Source organism: Diadema antillarum, unplaced genomic scaffold, assembly GCF_040938485.1.
Source record: "Diadema antillarum isolate AM-2024a unplaced genomic scaffold, OU_Dant_1.0 seq00000481_RagTag, whole genome shotgun sequence".
NCBI classification, from domain to species: domain Eukaryota; kingdom Metazoa; phylum Echinodermata; class Echinoidea; order Diadematoida; family Diadematidae; genus Diadema; species Diadema antillarum.
This window is the reverse complement of record NW_027271445.1, coordinates 809324-833336: the sequence shown is the minus strand read 5'-3', so window position 1 is coordinate 833336 and position 24013 is coordinate 809324. Positions and strand designations below refer to the sequence as shown.

At 37.5% G+C, this 24013-nt stretch overlaps 1 protein-coding gene across 1 annotated transcript in view; it reads right to left on the bottom strand.

Moving 5' to 3' along the window:
- LOC139733512 (tetratricopeptide repeat protein 39B-like) overlaps positions 1-22136 on the bottom strand; it is a 28735-nt gene extending 6599 nt beyond the window's left edge. Inside the window, exons 1-10 of the mRNA XM_071644321.1 lie at positions 22007-22136; positions 16716-16833; positions 15945-15973; positions 6377-6481; positions 5698-5906; positions 4199-4331; positions 3272-3371; positions 2608-2673; positions 1357-1465; positions 550-677 (exon numbers count right to left, since the gene is read on the bottom strand). Of these exons, the coding sequence (XP_071500422.1) occupies positions 550-677; positions 1357-1465; positions 2608-2673; positions 3272-3371; positions 4199-4331; positions 5698-5906; positions 6377-6481; positions 15945-15973; positions 16716-16787 (951 nt within the window). The 5' untranslated portion in view covers positions 16788-16833; positions 22007-22136. The remainder of the gene's footprint in view (positions 1-549; positions 678-1356; positions 1466-2607; positions 2674-3271; positions 3372-4198; positions 4332-5697; positions 5907-6376; positions 6482-15944; positions 15974-16715; positions 16834-22006) is intronic.
- Between the last annotated feature and the right edge of the window lie 1877 nt (positions 22137-24013).

Sequence of the window (24013 nt, the reverse complement as noted above, 5' to 3'; positions counted from 1 at the left end):
TCTTCCAGAGAGATATTCACTCATACATGCATGCAGAAAATAGCCCAATCTCCCAATATAGAAGCCTTTTGTTACATCATCAAACTCCAGCTGTGTGGCACGCCTCGCCCTAGAAGAAACTAGAGCATGCACTTCAGCGCGCCCATGCAAACGTCAAATATGCTCAGCTTGCACTCCTAAGTTCATTGACCCTACCTGCCAAAATATCGAAAATCCTTCATAAAAATCCATAAAAATTCCCAGATCACTACCAAAATTTAATTATCTGTTACTTGTTTCATTCTCAACCTTTCCTGTAAGTTTCATCCAAATCTGTTTACAACTTTTTGAGTTATTCTGCACATGGACAAACAAACAAATAAACCAACGCTGATGAAAACAAATCCTCCTCCCTTGGTGGAGGTAACAAACAAAATAATAGAATACAATTGTCAAAAAAAAACAACAAAAAAAAACAATTGCACAAAAAATTTTTAGTTCCCCATCCCCCTCCCCATCCCACCCCCATTCTCATGACAATTCACTGTCTGTGTTCTCTTTGATGCTGACCTCATTCAAATTGCCGGAAATCTCTTCTATCCTGGCAGCAAAGAAGAGGAAGATGACGCCTTTGGGGTACTTCTCCAGACAGGGTTCCAGCACCCTCCTCGCTAGGTTGATGTCGCCATCAGCAGTGCCTAGATAACAATAATCACAGAGGGATACGACATAATTGTTAGTTCAGTAATAGAACCCATCAACCACTGCGGATATTGTCATTGTCAGGGATTCTGCATGACCAGAAGTGTAGTTATGAGATCGAGACTTTGGAAATATCTTGCATTCTCTGATTACATATTCTTGTATTCTGATGAATTGGTAGACGAAGAACTGATTTTCACCCTAGCTTTGTGTGTGTGTGTGTGTGTGTGTGTGTGTGTGTGTGTGTGTGTGTGTGTGTGTGTGTGTGTACACATTGCAGAATGCTCACATAAAGGGTACAGAAAGGAATTAAGGATGTAGGGAGAGGAGAGATGCTTGTTTGCTTCATGATATTGATTCTTACATTGTACATTGCTGAAATTTGTTCACTGCGTACGATTGTTGAAAAAGAACACTTCATTTGCCTCTTGAATTATTTTTGATGAATCTTTAAATAAATCACTGAGTGAAATGGAAACAGATTAAAATACTGAAAGAAAAAAAAATACACAAGAGGCATCATTAAATGAAAGAAAGATATTATACAGAGGGGTCAATTGTGATCTTAACAAATTTAATTTGTGGAGGGAGTCAAATTGAAGAAACTCACACCTGAAAGGCATCATTGTTAAGCAACCTCTATGCCACTCTTACAGACAGCATGTCAAGACTCACCAAAGACGTATGTGCCGATGGAATGGTAGCTGATAATGACCATGGAGCATATAGGGGACCTGAGGCAGGGCAGCTTGGAGGCCGTCTCTAGGTCAGTCAGCCCCTTGACCTGTGAAAGAAAAGAGAAGTATGTTGCAGTGCTATTTCATATTACATGTAAAACATGTCACAGATGTTGTAGTAGAAAGTACAATGTATAAATCAAATGTCTACTAGAAGCATAGAAAGACCTCTGCTGATGCATTAACTGTTTTGTTTTTAATTTGATGCCCTGTGAACCTATAAAATACTGCAGAAGTGGAAATTGCCATGCACAACACTTTCCGCGTTCTGTCAGGTAAGATCAACTTCATGTTTTTAACCTTAATCACAGCATTTGAGCGAGCACTTCAAACAGGTCATTGCAACTTCAACTAACTATTAAGGGCTTTGGCAGCACATACAACATAAGGCCCCGCATTACAACAGCAAGCTCACCCAAGCTACAGGACTAGCAAACATGAAGAGAAAGTTCTACAACGTATTATCCAAAAAGTGCAAAACAATAAGCACCAAAATTTTCACACTAGTTGCACTAGTTAAGTATTGTGCGATGTGCACAAAAAAATTTGCACATCAAAAATTTCCTCTCTTTTTTTTTCCTTCTTCTTTTCTTACTGGGGTTAGTCCATTGCTTGAATAATGTCAGACATAACATGATCGATGTAAAGAGCAAACATATGTTGTAAATCATGTTGCAATGTTCTCAGCTGCATTTGCATTACTAGAAAATAGTGCTATTTTCAGGAAAAGACACCTGCATGTAAAACTAATCCAGAATATACTACAACTGTCATAACCCCAATGACCTTTCTATGAATACAAAATGCTTAAAATTTGACTGAGAAAATAAAGTGAAATAGAGGATCATTTCTTTCTCTATCCATAACTAGTCTTCTTCAAATGCTGCAAAAGCAAATAATGACTTGTGTCTCTTTTAAACTAGGTAGATCTTAACATTTCCTTGCAAGGAATACTGATCGTGGTAAGTTGCAATGAGATATCATGAAACCCTCTATTCTGTGTGGCAATGCCGTGCCACAACCTACAATTGCAAAAGGTAATAACTACAATGCATGGCAGCAAATCATTCAATACATCTTGCTTGGGGGGAGTCTATTTGGACACTCTATAAAATACATGTTTTCTTTTTTTATTAGAATCTAACAAGGTAAACACTGAAATAGAGGCACTGAATTGCTGGTGTCTTACCCTGTTTCCTGAGAAGCCAACAAATTCCAGTAATTTCAGTATCCTCTTTGGTAGCATAGATATACACTGCAATGACAATAACAATTGCAAAACATAAGCATATTCACGCACCCATGATATTCTATACGTCTGATGTTGGAGGCTTCTCATAAAAATTGACGGTGGAGCAAGTGTTTACAAAGGGGAAGGTCCATTCAAATAGGAATACGGAGAAAAGAAGTTTATATGACAGTTGTAGAACATAATGCTAATTTCCCCTTTCACACTGAAACAGATCCAAAAACTCTTTTCATACTCTTGTGATGCGCAACAAGAACAGATTACAAATGGCTGGTCCTCTATAAAGTTGAATTCAGAACAATGAATTGTCATCACCATCACTATCATCTACTACCAAATCTGGCAAGGACATTTAAGTCCTTGGCCTCTCGAATCTTTTTTTTTTTTTCCTGCAAAAGGCTCGAGTTGCTCGTAGGTTGCACATATCACTAAACATCTAGAAACTAATATGTGTCATCCTCTGACCATTAAAATGGGGCTAAACATTTCAAGACATGGAAAAATGTTCATTTATTACTGAGATTAACCCATTATTTCAATGTAAACATTTGCACGTGTTATTCCATTTAGTGAAATAATACATCTATTGATGATGTACACATACCAAGTTAAATGTGCCAACACCAAACTTGACCCCGCTCTCAAACTGCTGTTTCGATCTCGCTGATGACCAATTCCTGTTTTCCAGCATCTGAACGCAAGATCTGATGAGAGAAACACAATTTCAATGAATATAGTAGCTCAGTGCTTATTTCACAATTCATTGCTCATTACAACAGGTAATATTGTACCTGTAATTTCAACAAGTGCACTGTAGATACAATCTAAATATGAAGTGATATTGCATTGACATGTCTTGAAAAGAGTAATTACCTCCGCCAAGGGAGGAGGTTATGTTTTCATTACTGTTGGTTTGTTCGTTTGCTCGTTCCTTCGTTCGTTCGTTCCTTCGTTCGTTCGTTTGTCTGTGCGCAAAATAACTCAAAAAGTATTGAACGGATTGGGATGAAACTTGCAGGAAAGGTTGAGAATGACACAAGTACCAAACGATTAACTTTTGGTAATGATCCAAGAATTTTTAGGGAATTTATGAAGGATTTTTGATATTTTGGCAGGTAGGGTCAATGAACTTGGGAGTTCAGGCTGGGCGTATTTGAGGTTTGCATGCGCGCACTAAAGTGCGTGCCCTAGTTTCTGCTAGGGCGAGGCGCGCCGCGCATCTGAGGGTATGTAACAAAGGCTATGTAACAAAGGCTTCTATATCGGGGATCTTAGGCAATTTTTCAGTGGGTGGAAATCACTGATCTCCATCAATGGAAGAGCAAGATCATCGATGGAAAGTAACTGCTTGGCGGAGGTCTGCGCTCTCGGAGTGCTTTTCTAGTTATAATTATGTTTTAGTCATAGGTGAAATTGATCTGCTTGGAAACTGTCATGTTCTGGAACTGACAAACTAGAATTTCAGTGCATCACAGAGTGATGTGGACAAGGAAATGCATATTCTTTTACAAATGATGACGTTTGAACTCACTTGTAAGACTGGTAACCCGTTCTTATCTTGAGGCCCCCCTTGATGAAGTTGATCAGGTTGTCATCTTGGATGAAAGAAAGGATGGCACGCTCCAGCAGAGACTCTGCGTAGCACAGCTCTGCGTGAACCTCCTCTGTTAAAAGAAAATGACACCATGTTTGGTAGGATCATGTTTTCAGTGAGCTTAGGTTGAGTAGCAGATAATGATTTTTTGTTAGTATTCTTAGTTGTTGTTTTTTTGTCTATTATGTGGTAGGGACACTCTCAGCACAAAACAATAAGGGCCCGAATTCATGAAGGTGGTACAATTGAAACCATGGTTTAAACCATGGACAATTCGTATGGAGCACCAAGTGTCGCATGGCCTATTTTGTTACGAAATCAGTCATTTCATTGACGAAATGACAAAACGAAATGAACATTTCATCGACCATTTCGTCGACGAAATGAAGATTTCATCAACCATTTCGTCGACGAAATGACTGATTTCGTAATGAAATAGGCCATGCAACACTTGGTGCTCCATACATATTGTCCGTGGTTTAAACCATGGTTTCAATTGTACCACCTTCGTGAATTCGGGCCAATGAGTTTACATTTCAATCAACTACAAAAGGGAAGGCTAAATGTAAAACTTTCAGAACTAATCGGCCCTTTCTCTTGTCGATTGTTAAAACTTAGTGAAAAAAAAAAACAATTACCAGGCGCAAGCCACAGATGAGAGGCAATTACCAGGCACAAGCCACAGATGAGAGGACAGATTTTACGAGTCACAAAAGACTGAAGTACACTTGCTTGACAAACTTCATGCTACAGAAAAGGTAAAGATAATCACTTTGCAATGATATCAAATACTGCTGTGATTGGAAAAGAGTAATATTGGCTTTAGACAAGAGTTCACAACAAACATTCAAGGATGCAGGAAACATTACTATTTGAAAAGACAGATAGTGCAGACAAATTGTAACTCGCACTACAATTAAGTACAGAATGACATGGAAGGGCAAACAAGAAGAACAAACATGATGAGCTATCTACAGCGCATCACTTCACACGTTAAAGGCATTTTGCAATGTTTGCATTTTCTATCATCCCGCTTGGCCAGAAGTGATAAAAAACACAAGAGGATTACACCAGACCAGATGTTAACACTGTCTGCTCTCATCTATGAATCTGCTGTCACTAGGATGAAGGAATCAAGAGTGAAACACACCTGTTGCTATTAAACCCTTAGCAGGATAAAATCATATTAATCAATTAAAAAATAAAGACCTACTGCAATCATAATCAAAGTTGCCGTGCTCAAAGACAATAGTTTAAGTCCTCATATGTTACTCCCTTGGGAAAAAAAAAAAAATGTTTTCAAGCCAAAAGATGTTAACTCAATTCTCTCTTTAATCCTGGGAGTTCAATGCAAAGTCAGCTAGTACAAGATGTCAGTGTGAAGGAGGTGGTACATTGTACAGTCAGCGTGAAAAAGGTGTAAAAGATTGTCTCACCATCAGTGTAAGAGTTGTAGTTGGGTTTCCACACCATCTTGGACATGGAGGTGACCACGCCCTGCTTCTTCCGGAACCGCCCCGCCACCTCGATGGAGTTCTTGGTCAGCCGGATGGACTCCTGGATGTCCGAGGGGTCAAAGGTCATCACCGCCTGCAGGTAGCTGATGGTGCTGTGGCCCAGGGCGTGGTAGATGCTGGCATGAGACCTACACAGGGGTACGTTTTAATGAGATGAAGGGAAACATTATTTCTTTATTGGAAAAATGTCAATAATGATTTTGAAATATCTTATAACCTGGACTATGCTGAATAGACTAAAGGGAAAGCAAATAAAGAGATACATTTGCAGTTGATCTGAGCTGAGCATGCAGTCAAAAGTCTTGAAAATAACATATCATTGCTGGTCTTGAATCTTGCATTTTGAATCTCTTTGTACATAAAAAACAAGTCCTGTTACAATAATAATAACATGCAGAATCACATTTTAAAAATGTTTAACACAAAAAAATACCACTCGAAACATACAGAATTATCAATACTGTACAATAGTATGCAAATGAAGCTGAAGATGATGAAAAAGTAATACATGTACACACACACACAGAAACATTTTAAGAGTAATCTAGGAAATGGAGGTGTTGACAGATGAAATTGAGGAAGCAAGTCTCCAACTCACCATGGCTCAAAGATTGCGCGGGCCTCACTGAACTTGTTGTTCAGAAAGAGGTTGAGGGCTACAGTAGTCTCTTCAATGGCGGTAGCCAGGTCCATTTCCTTCACCCTGACAACGTTTCAAAGTACATGAAAACAAAAGAAACTGGATGAAAATCACAAAGCATAGCATCTCATTTTGACTTTGGCTTTAGACTAAAATGTAACCATCCTGATGTCCATAGTCTTGTAAGGAGAATAATTGTACATCTCTTTAGAATACCCTCAATAGCTGCAGATTAACAGGTTAGCACACAACTGCCACTATGTGCACAGTCCACAGAATAACAGCAACATTAATAACACCTTATCAAGATTGCCCTGCCATTACACCACTGAAGGAATGCACCTGCAGATTTGTTTCACTGAATATCGTTGATTCAACAACCAACTACTTAATACTCCAATTACAAAACAAGGTTCACAAAGTCTTATTTACAACTCTTTTTTTTTTTTTGCTGGACCTCTTTCCTTCATAATACTACACTTGCACTATTATTAAAACAGGGAAATGATGACTGGTATGCAAAATAATTTTGCCACTTTTTTTTCTTCATGATTTGACATACACAGTAGAGAGTAAAGTATAACACATGAGGAATGTATTATGCTACACTGTATGTAAATATGGGACGAGTTGAACAAGTTTGGAAGAATTTGGTTCAGGACACACACACACACACACACACCCATGGATAAGCTCGCATTTTACATTAAAAGAAAGTGCCTTGGCATACATATATACACATCATGTATAGGGAGTTTAGGAAATGACTAAACTGCAAAACTGCCTAAAGCAATGGGCTGGTCAATTCACTGGGATGAGACAAACATGTGTAATCAACATCGAAAGCACTTCACTTGGTTTACAACATCATATGAACAATTTTTCTTCTCCTATTTTTGACAAGCACACTGTATCAAGAGACACAAACGAGAGACTGTGCAGAGGCATGTATTACAAAAGAAGAAGACGAAGAAGAAGAATGTAATGTCAAGATTATATGAGAATTTTGCACTGCAGATAGAGTCTTCAGCTTTTGTCACAGTTTTCCTTTGATCCACACAACAGCTACCCATTCATTCTGTGATTTATTACAAAAACATACAAAACTGTTGAATTGACACCGAAAATTCAGTTCGATCTGTTAATTTTTTGTACAAATCACACAAAAGAAATGTATATTTTTGAAGCTGCACCACATATCTTATATGTTGTGGAGTGGGGGAGGGGGGGGGTGACCTTTCACACAAAAAAACTGCTAAAAATTCTTTTTCATCTCATTTCATTTCTCCCACATACAAAATGCCCACATTGTAAACAGTTATTCTGAGATGTGTGTTCCACCAAAATTCATCTTTCTCCATTATAACAGGACTCATTTCAACAACAGTGAGACTTGTTAAAATTTTGATTCTCAGACCTGAGTGATAACCTTTGGAACCCCCCCCCCCCAAACATTAATAATAAATAAATGAATAAAGAAAGAATTAAAAAAAGTTAAAAACTACTCTGCTACAATAATCTAGTATTTAATCTAATCACTGGCAAAATTTAGAAGAACTTTATGACAACATCATGGAAAAAGACTCGTAGTTCTATGAAACTAGATATCATTAAGAAAGGACAGCACTGACGTGGTAACAAATGAAGGGAAAGACCTGTAGGTAATCAGATTCTGGTCATGTCAAAAACATAATAAAATTAGGTACCGGTAGCGAAAACTAAATGAAAGCGTTTGAGTATTTAAATGTAAAACAGATTATTCGACAAACTGAAGGGAGTATGGTTTTCAAATGTATTGCTCAGTTTCACTTTCAAGAGCTTCCTTTAGCATGGCAAACAATATTTTCTGTCATTCAATCTATTTTCTAGTCTAGTTTATCTGAACATTGTCATCATTTAATAGCTAAATTTCGGCCTACTCGTAAGACTTCTCCTGGCGCATTGCTTTCGACTCCCAACACTCCAAACTTCGTACTCTCTCTCTCTCTCTCTCTCTCTCTCTCTGCAACTTACAACGTTCCACTATGATGAATGAGGTGACATATTCCATTTCAAGTCAGATACATTTTCTCCAAGCAAAACCACTGATTATTTAATGTAAACACGATGATAGCATTGTCTCTTTTATAATTACTACTAGACAACATATTCCTTTAAACAGCCACTTTGCATTCACCAGAGTATTCATATGTCTATACAAGTGTACGAAGAATACTTTTCACCACGTGACTTGTAATTTAAAGCACTGCTCTGTCATCTATCACGATTGCCGAATTTTCTCCCAGAGTATTGAATAAATATATCATGCAAAAAGAATACAATATAACATAATACAATCCTTTGTGACCACTGAAAAGAAAAGCCCAAAGAAAATGGGTAAAAATACTAAATCATGGATTTCCCGTACAAATTTCCTTCCATACCCATGAAATCTACATTCACAAAAATCAAAACCACATCCATATATCATATCCGGAGCCTAAAATAAAATGAAGATGTTAATAAAGCATACTGTCTTTGTAACACCTTGAATAATTAAGTGATGATATTATCCATAAAGCCAAATAGAAAAGTGCAAGAATGTAACAAATTACATTAGGATTGCATTTTACAAACTGGGAATATGAGGTTTACAAGAAGATATAGGCAGATTTGCTATATAAAATGTATGATAACACTGTCACTGTAAATTTTACTAAATTATTGTTTACATTAGGCACTTGGATAACAATATATAATGGAAGAAACACTGCACTCAATAGATATTCCATATACAGTTTAGAAAAGGGGAAAATACTGCCGCACATGGAAAAAAAACAGAGGCTTTTAATACTTGAGCATAGAAATGTTGGAGGAGAAAAAAAAAGTAATTCAGGATGATGTGACTTGACAGGTAAACAGCTCTACAAACAGTATTACTGTGTGTTATGAAATACTGTGATACCATCGAGGACGAACGCAATACGGCAGGGCACACACAAATGAGAAAAATTAAAACAGAACACAAATTGACTGGCAATAAGGCAGGATGGTGAATATCTGGACATAACTTGTAGTAATTTGTAATCTTTACAAACTTAATATGTTTATGGGCTTGCTATGAGAATTTTGTTTTAGGCCAGACTCCACCATAGCAGTGGCCCGTTGCCACTTATAATGGATGTCAGGCCATCAAATTCCCAATCAGGCTATCTTTTGGTAGCCTGACCAGGCATCTAAAATTCAAAATGAATTCTTTGTTTGTTTGTTTGTTTGTTGTTGTTTGTTTGTTTGTTTTTTGTTTGTTTGTTGTTTTTTTTGGGGGGGGGGGAGAGTCAGCACAGAAAGAAGCTAGTGTTGAGCCCTGCTTTAAGACAGTTCTCTAAGAATGAAAGAAAAGAAGGTCTGACCAAGCTCCATAATAGATTGTTTCTTTGATGTTGCAAAGAGTCTGTACGATGTACAAAGGTGTAAAAAACAAATTGTGCAAACTGTTACTAAACATAATACCTCAAATGTGCAGACATGTGTACTGACATACTAAGTATTTAAATATTATAAGCCAAGCAAATATGAACACTTATTGAAAAGCAGATATCATACACACTAAAAGTTAATTGCCTTTCCACACATAAGTTTACTAGTTCTCTCATTCCAATAATTAGCAGTATTCATTCTAAAAAGGCAGATTGGCTCAGATATGAAAAATTCTTGTTCTTCCATGTCAAGAGATTACAATTATCTAAAATTAAAGTGATAATTTACCATCTGCAGATGAAACAAAAACCCAGCATACATGTAAGTGCTTTCAATAGTTCTAAAATGTGAGTTAGGGATAAAAACAACTACTGTAAAAATTGAAATCCGTATAATTGATGTCAAGTATTGTTGAATACACAAAATGTGGACAATAAATATAAAAATGTTTCCAGACCATTAAAAACCATCTGCAGTTATGGATTAGTGAGAAAAATACTTATATCTCTTTATATTTTAGGCTTTATAGCGAAAATTTTTATGGTAGGATGTTTTGTGGTACAATTGACCTACACATATTCATCATATGTGACATCTTGAAAATTCTGTTAAGAAGGAAATCACTGCTCACAAAGGTGAACAGGACCCGTAATATCTACAAAGTAATTAAACTTAAAACTTATGTTTGAAAAAGCAAATTACCTAAGTCTAGATATATTTCGCTAACATATGATTCATGAGAGATAAACGCAAAATGAAAGTTGAAAGTTCACCATTACAATGTACCAAAAGATGTGTGATGTGCTACAAACAATGTCAGACATAGAGCAAAACACACAATGGTAGGGGTTAAATAAAATATTAAAAAGCATGTTGTAAAATCAAAACATGTATTAATGAACACAAACACACACACACAACAACAACAACGATGTTCAGCATACCTTCTTTTTCGACCGCCTCCTCTAATAAATGACCAAGCATCAATGAATTAGGGGAAAGAATTAATTAGTCACTGACATTTACAGCCATAGAGCTATTCTTAACACTGGCAATTTGCCACGACATACATTTATCACAGAGCTATCTAGACATGTGTACAAACTTGATCAAACTTACTCCTTTGTGATCACTTCTCCTACTGGTACAGACATGCGATGACAGAATCCTTCTCAAGATGGCATTTATAGCCGATTTTACGGAATTAGATTTTTCTGCTCTACTTGGTACACGCACGGGGTGTCTGCTCATGAATAAAGCTGTAGGTGGAATGGTACTGATATAATCTGACTCCAGCTTTCTAATTTAATTGATGAACTCCAAGGTCCTGAGTCATGCCAGAGAAGGCGTGGGTATACAACTGACCGGAGTGGCCTCGCAAAGCTGGGTCTAAGGTATTCATGAGGCTTATAGCAAGCGTGCACACCTGAAATCCAAAAGTGGCCAGGTGATATCAGTGACTCGTTTCCTGTTCCTTTGATAAGTCTCGAGCTGTCATGTAATGCTCATACATGTATGTACACTGTTGAATCCGCATTAAGTGTGTTTCATGCCAGCATAGTTTTCAGCTGGTCTACCATACATATTTGTAGTTGTTTGATCAGCATGACACACTGAGCACTGATAAAGTTCTGCATGCTGACACAATGGATCATCATATTTGCCAAGTGGTGTGGCTTTGCCAATTTGCTGAGCAGTACTGTAAATGATTTGACAGGTCAGAGGAATTCCCTTCCATTTCCTCAGAAATTCAATAGCCAGCACATAACACACATTGTGTCAAAGCAACCAAAAGGACTCTTTTGTACTCAACTAAAACAAATCACATGCTTCACAACTCAAAAATCTATTCTCTTTCATTTTTTTTTTTTTTAGAGATCATAAAATCTTGACATGTGATAGCAAACCCCTTTGTTGAAAATTGGGAAAAAAAAAGTTAATTTGTGAACACAGCTAATTAAAAAAAAAGTAATGGGATGTGTGTGTACAAGTGGTTATTCATTTTGAAAAGAGATCAACACATCTGTTATCCTTAAAGGTTTAATCGATACAGAAGGTTTGATGAATGTGATATTCAATGTCTCATTCAAGTATAACTTAAAGGGAATGTAAACCCAAAGAGCAATGTGGATTAAGTGAAAGCAGCAACATTGGTAGAACACATCAGTTAAAGTTTGAAGAAAATCGAACAATCGATGTAAAAGTTATGAAATTTTAAAGTTTTGGTGTTGGAACCGCTGGATGAGGAGACTACTACAGGTTATGACGTATGAGTGGACAACAATACAAAGAAAATATAAAGGAAATTCAACAAAAATTCACTTTTCTAGCATTATGAAAGGGCACTTGACTAACCGCTTTCAGAAAGCAGCGGGAATAATTGCTACCCTTAACATTATGTCAGTATAAAGTTGACGGAATTTGTAATTTTCATGAAAACTGAGTTTTTGTGGAATTTTCTTTATATTTTCTTTATATTGTTGTCCACTCATACGTCATAACCGCTAGTAGTCTCCTCATCCAGCGGTTCCAATACAAAAACTTCAAAAATTCATAACTTCTGCATCGATTGTCCGATTTTCTTCAAACTTTCACTGATGTGTTCTACTAATGTTGCCGCTTTCACTCAATCCACATTGCTCTTTGGGTTTGCGTTCCCTTTAAGAAAATACCAGCTTACTAAACAAGAATCTGCATTTTGACACCGAACCTTTCATACCAGGCAGTAAAGGCCTCAGATACAATCATGGAATATTATCGAAAAATCACATACACTTGAATGTACTTTATTCATTAAAAGAATAATGTTTCATGACAGACCCACTCGACAAAAAAGACAATCAGCTGCAAAGTTGACATCCTTGAGTCAAATGGTCACATGTGGTTTCAAAATGCATTGTGCTTTAATAGCTTGCTACCTGAAGCGAACGTTCACAAAACTAATTCTGAATAAACAAAAAATAACCATCAGCTGCCTATCTGAAACAGTCACAAACTTTGTCATCCATCAGCAAAAAACAGACACTGAAACAAAAACAAAAACAAAACAAAAAACAAAAGAAGGAGAAAAAAGTCACTGGTTGGTTTGATAAACAATACCTGGTAAAATGTTTCCAAACAGACAGTGATCTGGACTTACAAATGACCTTCTACATAATATGCGCATTGCAAAACAAAACAGTAAAAAGGACACTGTCCCTCACCAGTCAGACACGCCACAACGGCGTATCAAAATGTGCGTACCAGGTATAGGCTGTCAGTGGCTGCCTCTCAAGAGAGGTCAATCCTCTGCATTGCGTAACAAGCCTTTAGTGTATTGATTACATTATTAAAGGATTATGTGTACCACTGTAGTAATTCAGGGCACCCACAACATTTGCCAGAAATCCATAGCAAGCTGAAAGTGATCGACTGCTACATGGCAAACTGATCGGTCAAAAGTAAGTGCGGAACGGAGTTATTGTATCAATGGCTATGTTAATATGTTTTAGGGTTGAAGGGACTGGGTTTAATCCACAAAATAAAATACACATGTATCTAGGCTTTCTACATACTCAAATGCTTCACAAAACCATGAATGAAATCTTAAGCTCAGGTATGTTCAGGGTGATTTGTGTGTCTACAAACTACACTTTGTGAAGTCAATATGTAACGTGCTGAATGACTCACATGATCAAATATGTTGCTACAGTAAGAACAAGAAGACAAATGCCCTCAGTGAATGCTGTAAATATCCAATTTTGTAGTCTCTTGCAAAAATACCAAACAGAGAGCTCTTTAACCCTTTTTGTGCTAGCAAGTCAAATATGCACAATATTCACACAAATACATACATGGAATGTAATAAACATGGCACACAATGTGTTTCATAATGAAGATGTATTTCTGGATCTTTTAGAGGAATTCAATTTCACAGAGGAGTATTATACAGATATCCACAGATGCAAATGGCTAGCAGGTTGCTACTCTTCATTTTTATGTGATTCAAATGAGAATGAAAATTCTAGCAAAGTCAATGACACACCCATGCCATCTTTATCACTGTGTACACATGACAGACAAGAATGACAACATAGAGCGTGCCATTTCAATTTAGGGTACTATGAAGTCATGTTTTCTTTTCTTCTTCTTTTTTTTTTTTTTTTTTTTTGGGGGGGGGGGGGGTTGGGGGTCATTTCTGTAATAAACAAAGACAGTGATATTAGAGAATATGTAGTATACTATTATACAGCATCCATGACACTTTTCCTTCATTGCTGGTTTCATGTAGCTAATGATATTGTACTGTAGTACTAAATGCATGTTCAAAGAGGAACAAGGAACTTAAATACAGTGTAATAACATCTTCCCATATACAAGTATCCTCGCCTGAGAACCAGAAGAGCGTTATCAATTTTTTTTTTTTTTTTAAAATCCTTTATGGTGTCAATTCAGATTATTTCTATCTTCAGTAAAATATTAAAAATCAAAACCACAAGGGTGCTACTTCACCAAATATTTGAACCAATGCTTATTACTACCCACTTTTGACTATCTATAAACTTATGTCATTTATGCTCAAATCTTAAAAAGCAATGTAGCACCCTTCTGGTTCTTAGCTGACAATATGCTTGTTTTCTTGCTTAATATAGCCATTGACATTCTGTAATATAATCAGAGGAAGGATAACAATGTTTTCTTTGCCCAAACTAGTCACACTGGAGTTTGCCCGTCTAAGAGATCCATGTGATGTGGCTGCATATAGGGGTTGTATATTGAATTGAATACTCTGTATCAATTATCACGCAAGAAATCAATCCATTTGATGCATTAATCACTGACTCTCAACATCCACATACATTATATGTGACCGTGCACCTCAAAACGAACATAAAGTCGCACACACTGATTTTGCGTGAGGACTGAAAATAAGTGAAATGGGTCAACCTAGCCGTACTTGACTTTTTCATATTTTCTGAAAGAGCGGGTCTTCTTTTACATTATGCTAAAATTTGGTATCATAAAACGGGCAGGAAAGTGTGTTTATTTAGCAGTTTATCTCGAACATTTTTGGTAGAATAGTGTGATTAGGTGTGTCTTTAGAATCCTTTTTTCATTTCTGAAAAACCTTGTCCACACTCTTCACTTTCAACTCTAATAACTTTTGACAGGATAGTGCTACTGCTTTGAAAGTTGGCATTAATTATGGGCAGAATGTGTTAATGAGGCATGCTTAATTTCAGTTTAATCTAATAATCCCTTCATTGTTGTTACTCTGGTGGTTTACTTCCTGTTTTTTTGTCCCATTCATCGCACAGCCAGCACGGTTTGGTAAAGATTAAGCGCTTGAATAGACACTGTACTTCAGAGCCTCTTTTCTCAGTTCACACTTTTCCTGAGTTTGTGCTTTCTTTCCAATATTTAGATAGTTTAGGAGAGTCCGTTTGATTTGAGTTATACATCATTTTAAAGCTTAAAGTGTGCTCTTTCACAATATGGTCTTAACTAAAAATTCATGTCTGGCGACTTTTTGTTTGTTTTGAGGTGCAGGGTCACATATTGTGTGTGTATGGCATGAGTGCGGGGAACAATTATTGTATATTTGCAAGGTGTTTATTGAAAGTTACAGTTGATGCACATCACCAAATTCAGCCTAATATACTGTTTGTTTGTTTGTTGTTATTTTTTTCAGTAGCCCAAGGACCTGGTTACTATTCAAATCTTAACATGGATAGGCCCTACTTTTTTTCTTTTTTTTTTGCAAGCAAAGGTTTCTTCTAACAACCAGAGTTTGCAGAAAATTGCCTGACATAGCAATAACTTATGCACGCAAACTGGACTCTTATAAAAAAAAAGGGGAAAAAATAAACGCATCATGTAAGTCCAGGTGGATGGAAGAGCTTGTTACCAGGTCTTCAATATCCATAAATTTTAATTTTCAACACATTTAAATGAACATCTCAGCCTCTTCATGAGAGTCACTGAGTTCAACAAACTTCATACAAAAACAGCTCATGAATTCAACCTGTGCATAATGCATTGTACAGTACATATAAAAAATGCTGGAAGAGAGCAATTAAAGGGTACTCACGTTTGGAAAGTCTCCATAGCATCTTGGAACTGCACAAGAAAATCCATGAAAAATGCATTGTAAACATTTGAACACGAGGGTGTTCTCATCTTCATACGTGATACAGTAAACGTCAGACACTGAAATGTGTGGATTAGTTTGATTCTACTGCATGGATGTCTAGGGCAGAACATATGTACATGTAGTACATCAACATATCCTCAAGAAACTGTACAAATTTACAAGTTGTCTGTACAAGTAGGTCTAGAATACTGCACATGTAGGGCTAATGCCTTTTGTCTGTATCATTTCATTGTGGAAGCACTATTCTTTCTTTGAATAATATACCACTGTACTGTCAGTTATCATCCCTGTACATTGATCAGTACAACAGAATTTACCGTACATCATAAGAGAATGATCCATATTCACAACTATTTGCATAGTTTTTGCATAAATTTGTACGTCATCAAGACAACATGCTATCAGCAAGCATCTGAAAAGAATCATCCAGTTATAACTGGGCCATCGCTCATGCATTACTTTATTACTTCAAATTTGTCTTTGAAGGAGAAATTGCTTCAATATCATTCTTTTGTTTCATCTTTTACAAGAATAACTGTGACACTCATGAGGTTTCAAAATATAATTCTAAGCACTTCTTGCACATCTGAGCAAGTTCGATTTCTTTGTCGTTTTGGTACAGGGATGAAAGAAAAATTTCAAGCCACCTTTTGCCTCCATTCTACACTACGTAGTTACACTGGCATTAACTTGGAGAAAATTTCTCACCTGCTCTTCATCACTGCTGCACCCATCCTCAGCGGCTTGCCCCACGCTGGCACTGCTCTTTCTGGATGCCATTATCCACTGATCTGCTAGTCCTGCCTTGTTCAACTGATTTAACAACCTGTATGGGGAGGGGGAGGGAGATGAAGAAAACTGCACTATGAGAAGCAATCCCACAGAATTCTGACTGAAGGATAGATGAAAATGTTAACCTTGCAGAAATTTCAAATGTTTATAGGGCATTCCAATATCACTAAACCTATCAAATATTTTTTGTCAATTAGTGTAGTTACTTCTTAATTGAATAAAACATTATTACATGAGGAACATGTCAAGCTTGAACATTTGCAAATTGGAACAAAAAAGTACATTTTTTGTCACCAGGCATTTTACATGGGATTTCACTCACAAGACCTTTCATATTACAAGATCCCCCGGGTTCAGCCAGGGGCACCCAGGTGATATTTGTGTAAAAGAGCTATTGAACAGGGCTGCAGGTCTAGAATATTCATTAATGCCTACTTATTTGTACCATCACTTCCTATAAATATTTGCATCTCACAAACCCACATACTACCAAGATGAAGTGCACACAACACCAACTAGGGCTAGATCTAGCAGTAATTGTGTTTAAAAGTGCAAGATCTTCGGCTGTGAAATCAGCACTCTAAAGACAATGTCTTCTGAAATCATTTGTGTCAGCATTGAGTTCATAATAAGTCAATGTCAATTAGCATATTGTATTCTATGATGATGATCCTGAAGGGGATAAATTACAACTGTACATTACAGGAAGATTGAAGGAAAACAAAGGGGGTAATGTGAAAAAAAGGGGCTATGGTGAAACCTTGTCTCCTCGCCTCCGCTCAGGTAAATAAAACTGACTGATGGGCAAGTAACAATTTTGCAGCACAGGCAAGGTGCCTATTTGCGGCAGGGGCAGTTTGGAATTTCATTCATTCATAAAACAGCTAAAAAGGGTCAAGTGTGCTTAGTCCCACTTTAGAACAAAAGTGGGAGTTACTCGCAAGTGTGATGGGAAGTGAGAGTACTCTTGCACCCGATTGGGCCTTTCCATTAATGAATGAAATAGCCATTGCCGCAAATGGGCACCTGTCACAAACAGGGATGATTACTCTACAGGATATAGGACTGTGTTGCCTGTTACGGTCATGTCATATGTGAACATGTTATTCTTTAGGCAGCTATCAACATGGCAATTTCACTAAACCTCTACAACCTCTTGACAGACAACAGTATGCAAGTTCTAAACTGCTGAACAGCCATTGATTTAACTAAAGTAACCCAGTAAAACATAGGCAGTAGTACCAGTGGCAAGGCATTAGAAAGCATTACAAGTGCTAAATAGAGCATATTGCATTCCTGGACGCTTATTTTTTGTTGCTCTGAATTTCGTACTCAGACTCCGTGGATGAAATTTCGAGCAAAAGTAACACTACTCACAAACTTAATAGAAAAAGTCCTAAAAATGTATGAATTTTGCAAAATGATGCCAACAATGTCAATTAATCACTTTGTTTTTGGAAAGACAAATATACCGGTAGACCCCTCCACAGAAAATTATCGATAGCGCTGTGCAAAATAATTGCAGACAAGATTTTCGTTATGGAATAATTAAAGTCTTTCACATACTAATTCATGCACTGGAATCACTATATAGGGGCCTAGGGCCTACATACCCATGATTCACCCTACACACTCGTACCGAGCAGACAACTAAGGAAAAAACAGCAAATGAGGCTCAAATTTGGTACTGTATGATATTAGGTTTAACATGAACATTTTGAAAAATTTACGCTATAAAACCTTGTGATAAATCAACATCTTCTTATACATGTGAGGTTTAATATGTGATTTTCTCAACATTTCTAGTCTACATTTTTGTGTTGCTTCTTGTTTTGGCAATTTCAGTCCACACAACACATACATGTAGGAAGGCTAGTCTACAAAGTCCCACGCGCATTGAGTGTCATTGCATATTATGCAGAGATGTACGCATCCGGAATAATTATTGTAATCGCTGTCGGGTACATGTAATACGAAAATCTCACCGTGTCTGTTCAATTGCACTTGTTGTGCCCAGGGGACATCAGTGTTTTTACCTTTCAAAAATACATGTACATATGATCATGGAGCAGTTACTGTAATTGGGCAAGAGATTGCTAGCACTCTTTGGGGGTTTTCGTGTGACCATGAAAGTAGTGCCAGTCACCCCTATATCCAGGTTGCAGCCAATATTGAGGCATCAGGCGCTCTGAAAAAAAAAAAATAATAAATTACGTTTGTACCATCAAAGGGTGTTCGGGGGTGTCCCCCGTATCTAAGTGTCCTATAGGGCTCAGGTCCTACTTCCACTATCTACTTTAAAGGACAAGTTCACCTTCATATACATGTGGATTGAGTGAAGGCAACAATGTTAGTAGAACACATCAGTGAAAGTTTGGGGAAAATCCGACAATCCGTTCAAAAGTTATGAATTTTTAAAATATCTGTACATTCACTGCTGGAGGAGAAGACTACTACAGTGTATGATGTCACATGCGTACAACGATATAAGGAAAATAAAAAGAGAATTTCACAAAACTTGACTTTTTGAATAAAGTGCACATTTCCTCGACTTGTTACTGACTTATGTTAGGGGTAATATTATTCCCCCTGACATCTGAAAGAGAGAAGTCGAGGGTTCTTTTATTATGTGAGAAAAGTGAGAATATCTTGAATTTTCTTTATACTTTCTTTATATAGTTGTACTCATATGACATCACAAACTACAGTAGTCTTCTCATCCAGCCGTGACTGAACAGAAACTTCAAAAATTCATAACTTTTGAACGGATTGTCCGATTTTCCTCAAACTCTCATTGATGTGTTCTACTAACATTGCTGCATTCACTCAACCCTCATGTCTATGAAGGTGAACTTGTCCTTTAACATCAATTGCTATCAAAGCTTGAAAAGCAATCAAGCTTGTCTCTCTATATCTACTTGCACTTGATGCCCCCCAAAACACATGAAAACAGTTCTGGCAAAGTAAAATGGCAACCAAGCTTTTACATTGATACCTAATTTAACCTTGATAGGTACAGCTTGTCTCTCTAATACTCTATATTTACTTGCACTTGGTGCCCCAAAACATTCCCCATAATTCAGCATGTGATTTCAGAAGTTTGTATTCCACTAACCTAGTGTTCCCCTTTTTTCTAGTTCTAGCCTCGAAAGCCTTCCTTTACATCTAGGCCTATAGTTAATTAAACTTGATAGCTAGAGCTCGTCTCTCTATATACTTGCACTTGGTGCGCCCCCAAACATTTTTCTTCTGCGAATACCATATCACAGTTCACATGCGGATAGGTATCTAAAGTTTCTGCAAACTGTAGCATGCAAGGGGAAGCAAAACCCATTGGATCTCTATTATAGTTACATATGTAGCTTGATAGCTAAAGCTCATCTCTCTATACTAACTTGCACTTGGTGCGCCCCCAAACTTTTTTCTTCCATGAAAACCACACGCGGATGGATATCTTAAGTTTGTGCATGCTGTAGCACGCAAGAGATCGCACGGGAAGCAAAACCCATGGGATCTTTATTGTAAGCTTGATAGCTATTAAAGCTTGTCTCTCTATATTTACTTGCACTTCGTGACCCCAAACTTTTTTTCTTCCTCGATCACATGCGGATGGATACACATCTCAAGTTCGTGCATGCTGTAGCATGCTACACATTGCAAGAGTAAAGATCCTACAGGAAGCAAAACCCAAATCTCTATAGTAAGCTTAATAGCTAAAGCTTGTCTCTCTTACTGTACTTGCACTTGGTGCCCCCAAACTTTTTTTCTTCCGCGATCTGCAGAATCACACACAGATGGATATGTCAGGTTTGTGAATGAATCAACGACAGGGATGTATCCTAAAGGCAAAACGCCGATGTCCCCTACTGGGGGTATCAAGTACAATTTCAGTCCAGGAAACCCGCTCATGAGGACCGCTCCCGCGTACGAGGACTGCCCCGCTTCATGAGGACTGCCCCCACGCCTCATGAGGCCCGGGGGGGAACGCCTCATGAGGCCCCCTATTCACTTCTATTCATCTCACATCTGACGCATAAATTGTCGCAACTTTGCACGGTGATTTTTTGTTACACACACATGTCCACTATCCACGATGAAAAGAAGAAAAAATCCTATCTGTTTTTTTTTTTTCAAAAATCGAGTTTTAATCAACTGATACAGAGCGCCCATCAAAACACACATGTTTTGATGGGCGCTCTGTATCGGTTGATTAAAACTCGATTTAATCAACCGATACAGAGCGCCCATCAAAACACACGTGTTTTGATGGGCGCTCTGTATCGGTTGATTAAAACTCGATTTTTGAAGAAAAAAAACCAGATAGGATTTTTTCTTCTTTTCATCGTGGATAGTAGACATGTGTGTGTAACAAAAAATCACCGTGCAAAGTTGCGACAATTTATGCGTCAGATGTGAGATGAACAGAAGTGAATAGGGGGCCTCATGAGGCGTGGGTGCGGTCCTCATGAGGCGGGGCAGTCCTCGTACGCGGGAGCGGTCCTCATGAGCGGGTTTCCCGGACTGATTTGATACACCAAGAGAATAAGGACATTTTTAATGTTACTATGTCTAGATCCTAGGTCTATTGCTAGACCTTTCTGCCGTCTGCTGATTGCAAGTGAAAGTGCAAACGTTCTGCAACTTTCATCCCACGGCCGCGGCCATAAATGTAGTCTACATTACCAACAATGATTAATTTTAGTCAGATTACCGAGTGTTAACCTGTCTGAATAATAACCGTTACAAGCAGACTGAGATTCATGTTGTTGAATCATGAACATGGTTTGCAGTCATCATTACAGCTAGAGTTAGACATTAGAACATGCTATAGGGTCTACAGAAATTCAGAAATTTGTGGTGGGTAATATAACCGGGGACAGCACAGCACAGTGTGTAGGACTAAACTCGCTAACTTAGTATTACTAACGTTAGTAGTATTCAACTTATGTACATCGTTACCGCAGCTACTGGCCTACTACACTGCAGTAGGCCTGTTCTAGGACAGCAAGGCCAAGGGAGATCAAAGCACAGTTTGTTTGTTGTGCAAAGACCGGTATCGATATCGGTACCCGCAGTAAAATCCCCTCGTTCGTACATGCTGTCACACACATTTCACACGACACACAGACAATACAGAACAGTCAGTGGCACGTTTCACCGCTGGGATACTGCAAACAGATAAGAAAAAACTAATGCTAGAAACTTACTCTTAAAACTATGTGCTTCTTTCATATAATTTTGTGGATAAGTCGGGCAGTCCTAGTTCGGAATTACTGCATCACTGCTGCAGTGAATCCATAGAAGAGGCCTAATCCTGCAGAAGAAGTTAGATCCCTCATCATAAGCCAGTGTTTCTATTCAACGAGAGTGCTTGTACAGGTTGTACGTATGTATGGATATCACCAATCACACACACATTTTTACAGTATGTACACGAGCAAGAGTTACATAGGCTTAGTACTTGGCCGATTACAACTGAAGGACGAAAGTGAATGCATGGAACGAAGTGCAACACATAGCCCATGCGAAACCAAACGACTGCAAAGGATGTCGCACGGCTAGCAGCGGAGGACAGAGCCACATCCACTGGCCACATCAAAAGAGTGAAGATGCGGCGCGGTGGTGCCCAAATACTAGTAGGATGCAATTTGAGAGATGGATGCAGCTCAATGAGAACATAACATGAGCTCATAAAAATACTCATGAATAGACGACTACTAAGCACATGATACTGATAATTCCTCTATGTCAGGAGGAAACCCAGGAAGGAGGGTGTTGCACACGAAATAAGGGGGAATACTTGATGCCACTTTTTGATAAGAAAGGAGGCTGAGAGACACCCCTCTTGACTTCAACACGAGTTTCAAAATAGACATTGGTATAAACTGGTAAAATGTTTACTAGGCCGCGATTATTTAATGCCAAAAATACGTATCATTCTGATTGATTTATATTCATGGAAAAAGAGAAAAATTAGGGAAGATGAATTGGTGCTCAATCCATTGAGCGCGAGCATGGCTGCGACTAAATTACCAATTTGTGAAAACATGGAAACGTTGAAATTCCATAAACTACTTCAGATCTCATGTTCAAACCCTCTGTCTATCTGTGTTCGTCCGATTTCAGGCTTCGACGAAATCGACTTGCATGAATGTGTAGTGGTACAGAATTCCTCCTAAATGTGCTTTAAAGGGATCGTACAGTTATGGTTGAGACCTAATTCCAGGTTTCTAACATTTTTTTTGTGAAATAATGAAAAACCTCTTATAAAATGTGAAAGAGCATGTAGTTCTATGAGGAATTCAACATTTATTTGATGAAAATTGGTTTTGAAATGGCTGAGATATCAAAAAAGAGCGATTCTAATAAAGTGTGGGACCCACACTTTATTACGATCGTTTTGTTTTACCTTGTTTTTGGATGTTTCAGTCGTTCCAAACCCGATTTTCGTCAAATAAACTTTGAATTCCTTTTCAAAATGGTATGTTCTGTACTATATCATAAGTGTTTTCTTGGTATCTCGCGAAAAGTTAAAAGCCCAATTCTCATCTCCACCAAAACTGTACTAGCCCTTTAAACACTTAATGCTGAATTATTCAAAACGGAAAATACAAACATATCCTTTTATTTGAAGATCGTATAGGAAGTAAGGGCACAATGATGATTAAATGAACAGAATATTTCTATTCCATTCCTTGATTTAGTAATTTAGGAATTCATGAGACAAATTAAAGAACCAAATATCACTTATAATTTTTCTGATTTATTCTTTTTTTAATTGATCGATCAATTTCGATTGCAACCATTTTTGTTAATATTGCTTCCTCTTTCATTTAATTTGATTTTGGATTTATTTGGACAGAAGATTCTGCATTTTCCTCCATTAATCTTAACCTTTTATTGATCTTTTGGGCTTCAATGATACTATAGAGAACAAAGCTTTATTTTTTGCAACCTAATTCTTGTTTTTTATTGTGTTAAATTTGTCGTTTGTTCTTAAACATGGAAGAGCACTTGCACATGAATAACAATTTGTTCATTTTTGCAATTTTTAGTGATGTGCATTTGGAGAGAAAAACAAAGGTTTTCACTCATGCATAAAATTTCCCTTTTTATTGACCTACTGGTGTTCTAGCCAATTAAATTACCTTTCATATTAGCCAAATATTCTATTTTCCAAGTTCAAACTTGAAAAAGTGTTTATTTTCTTTTTT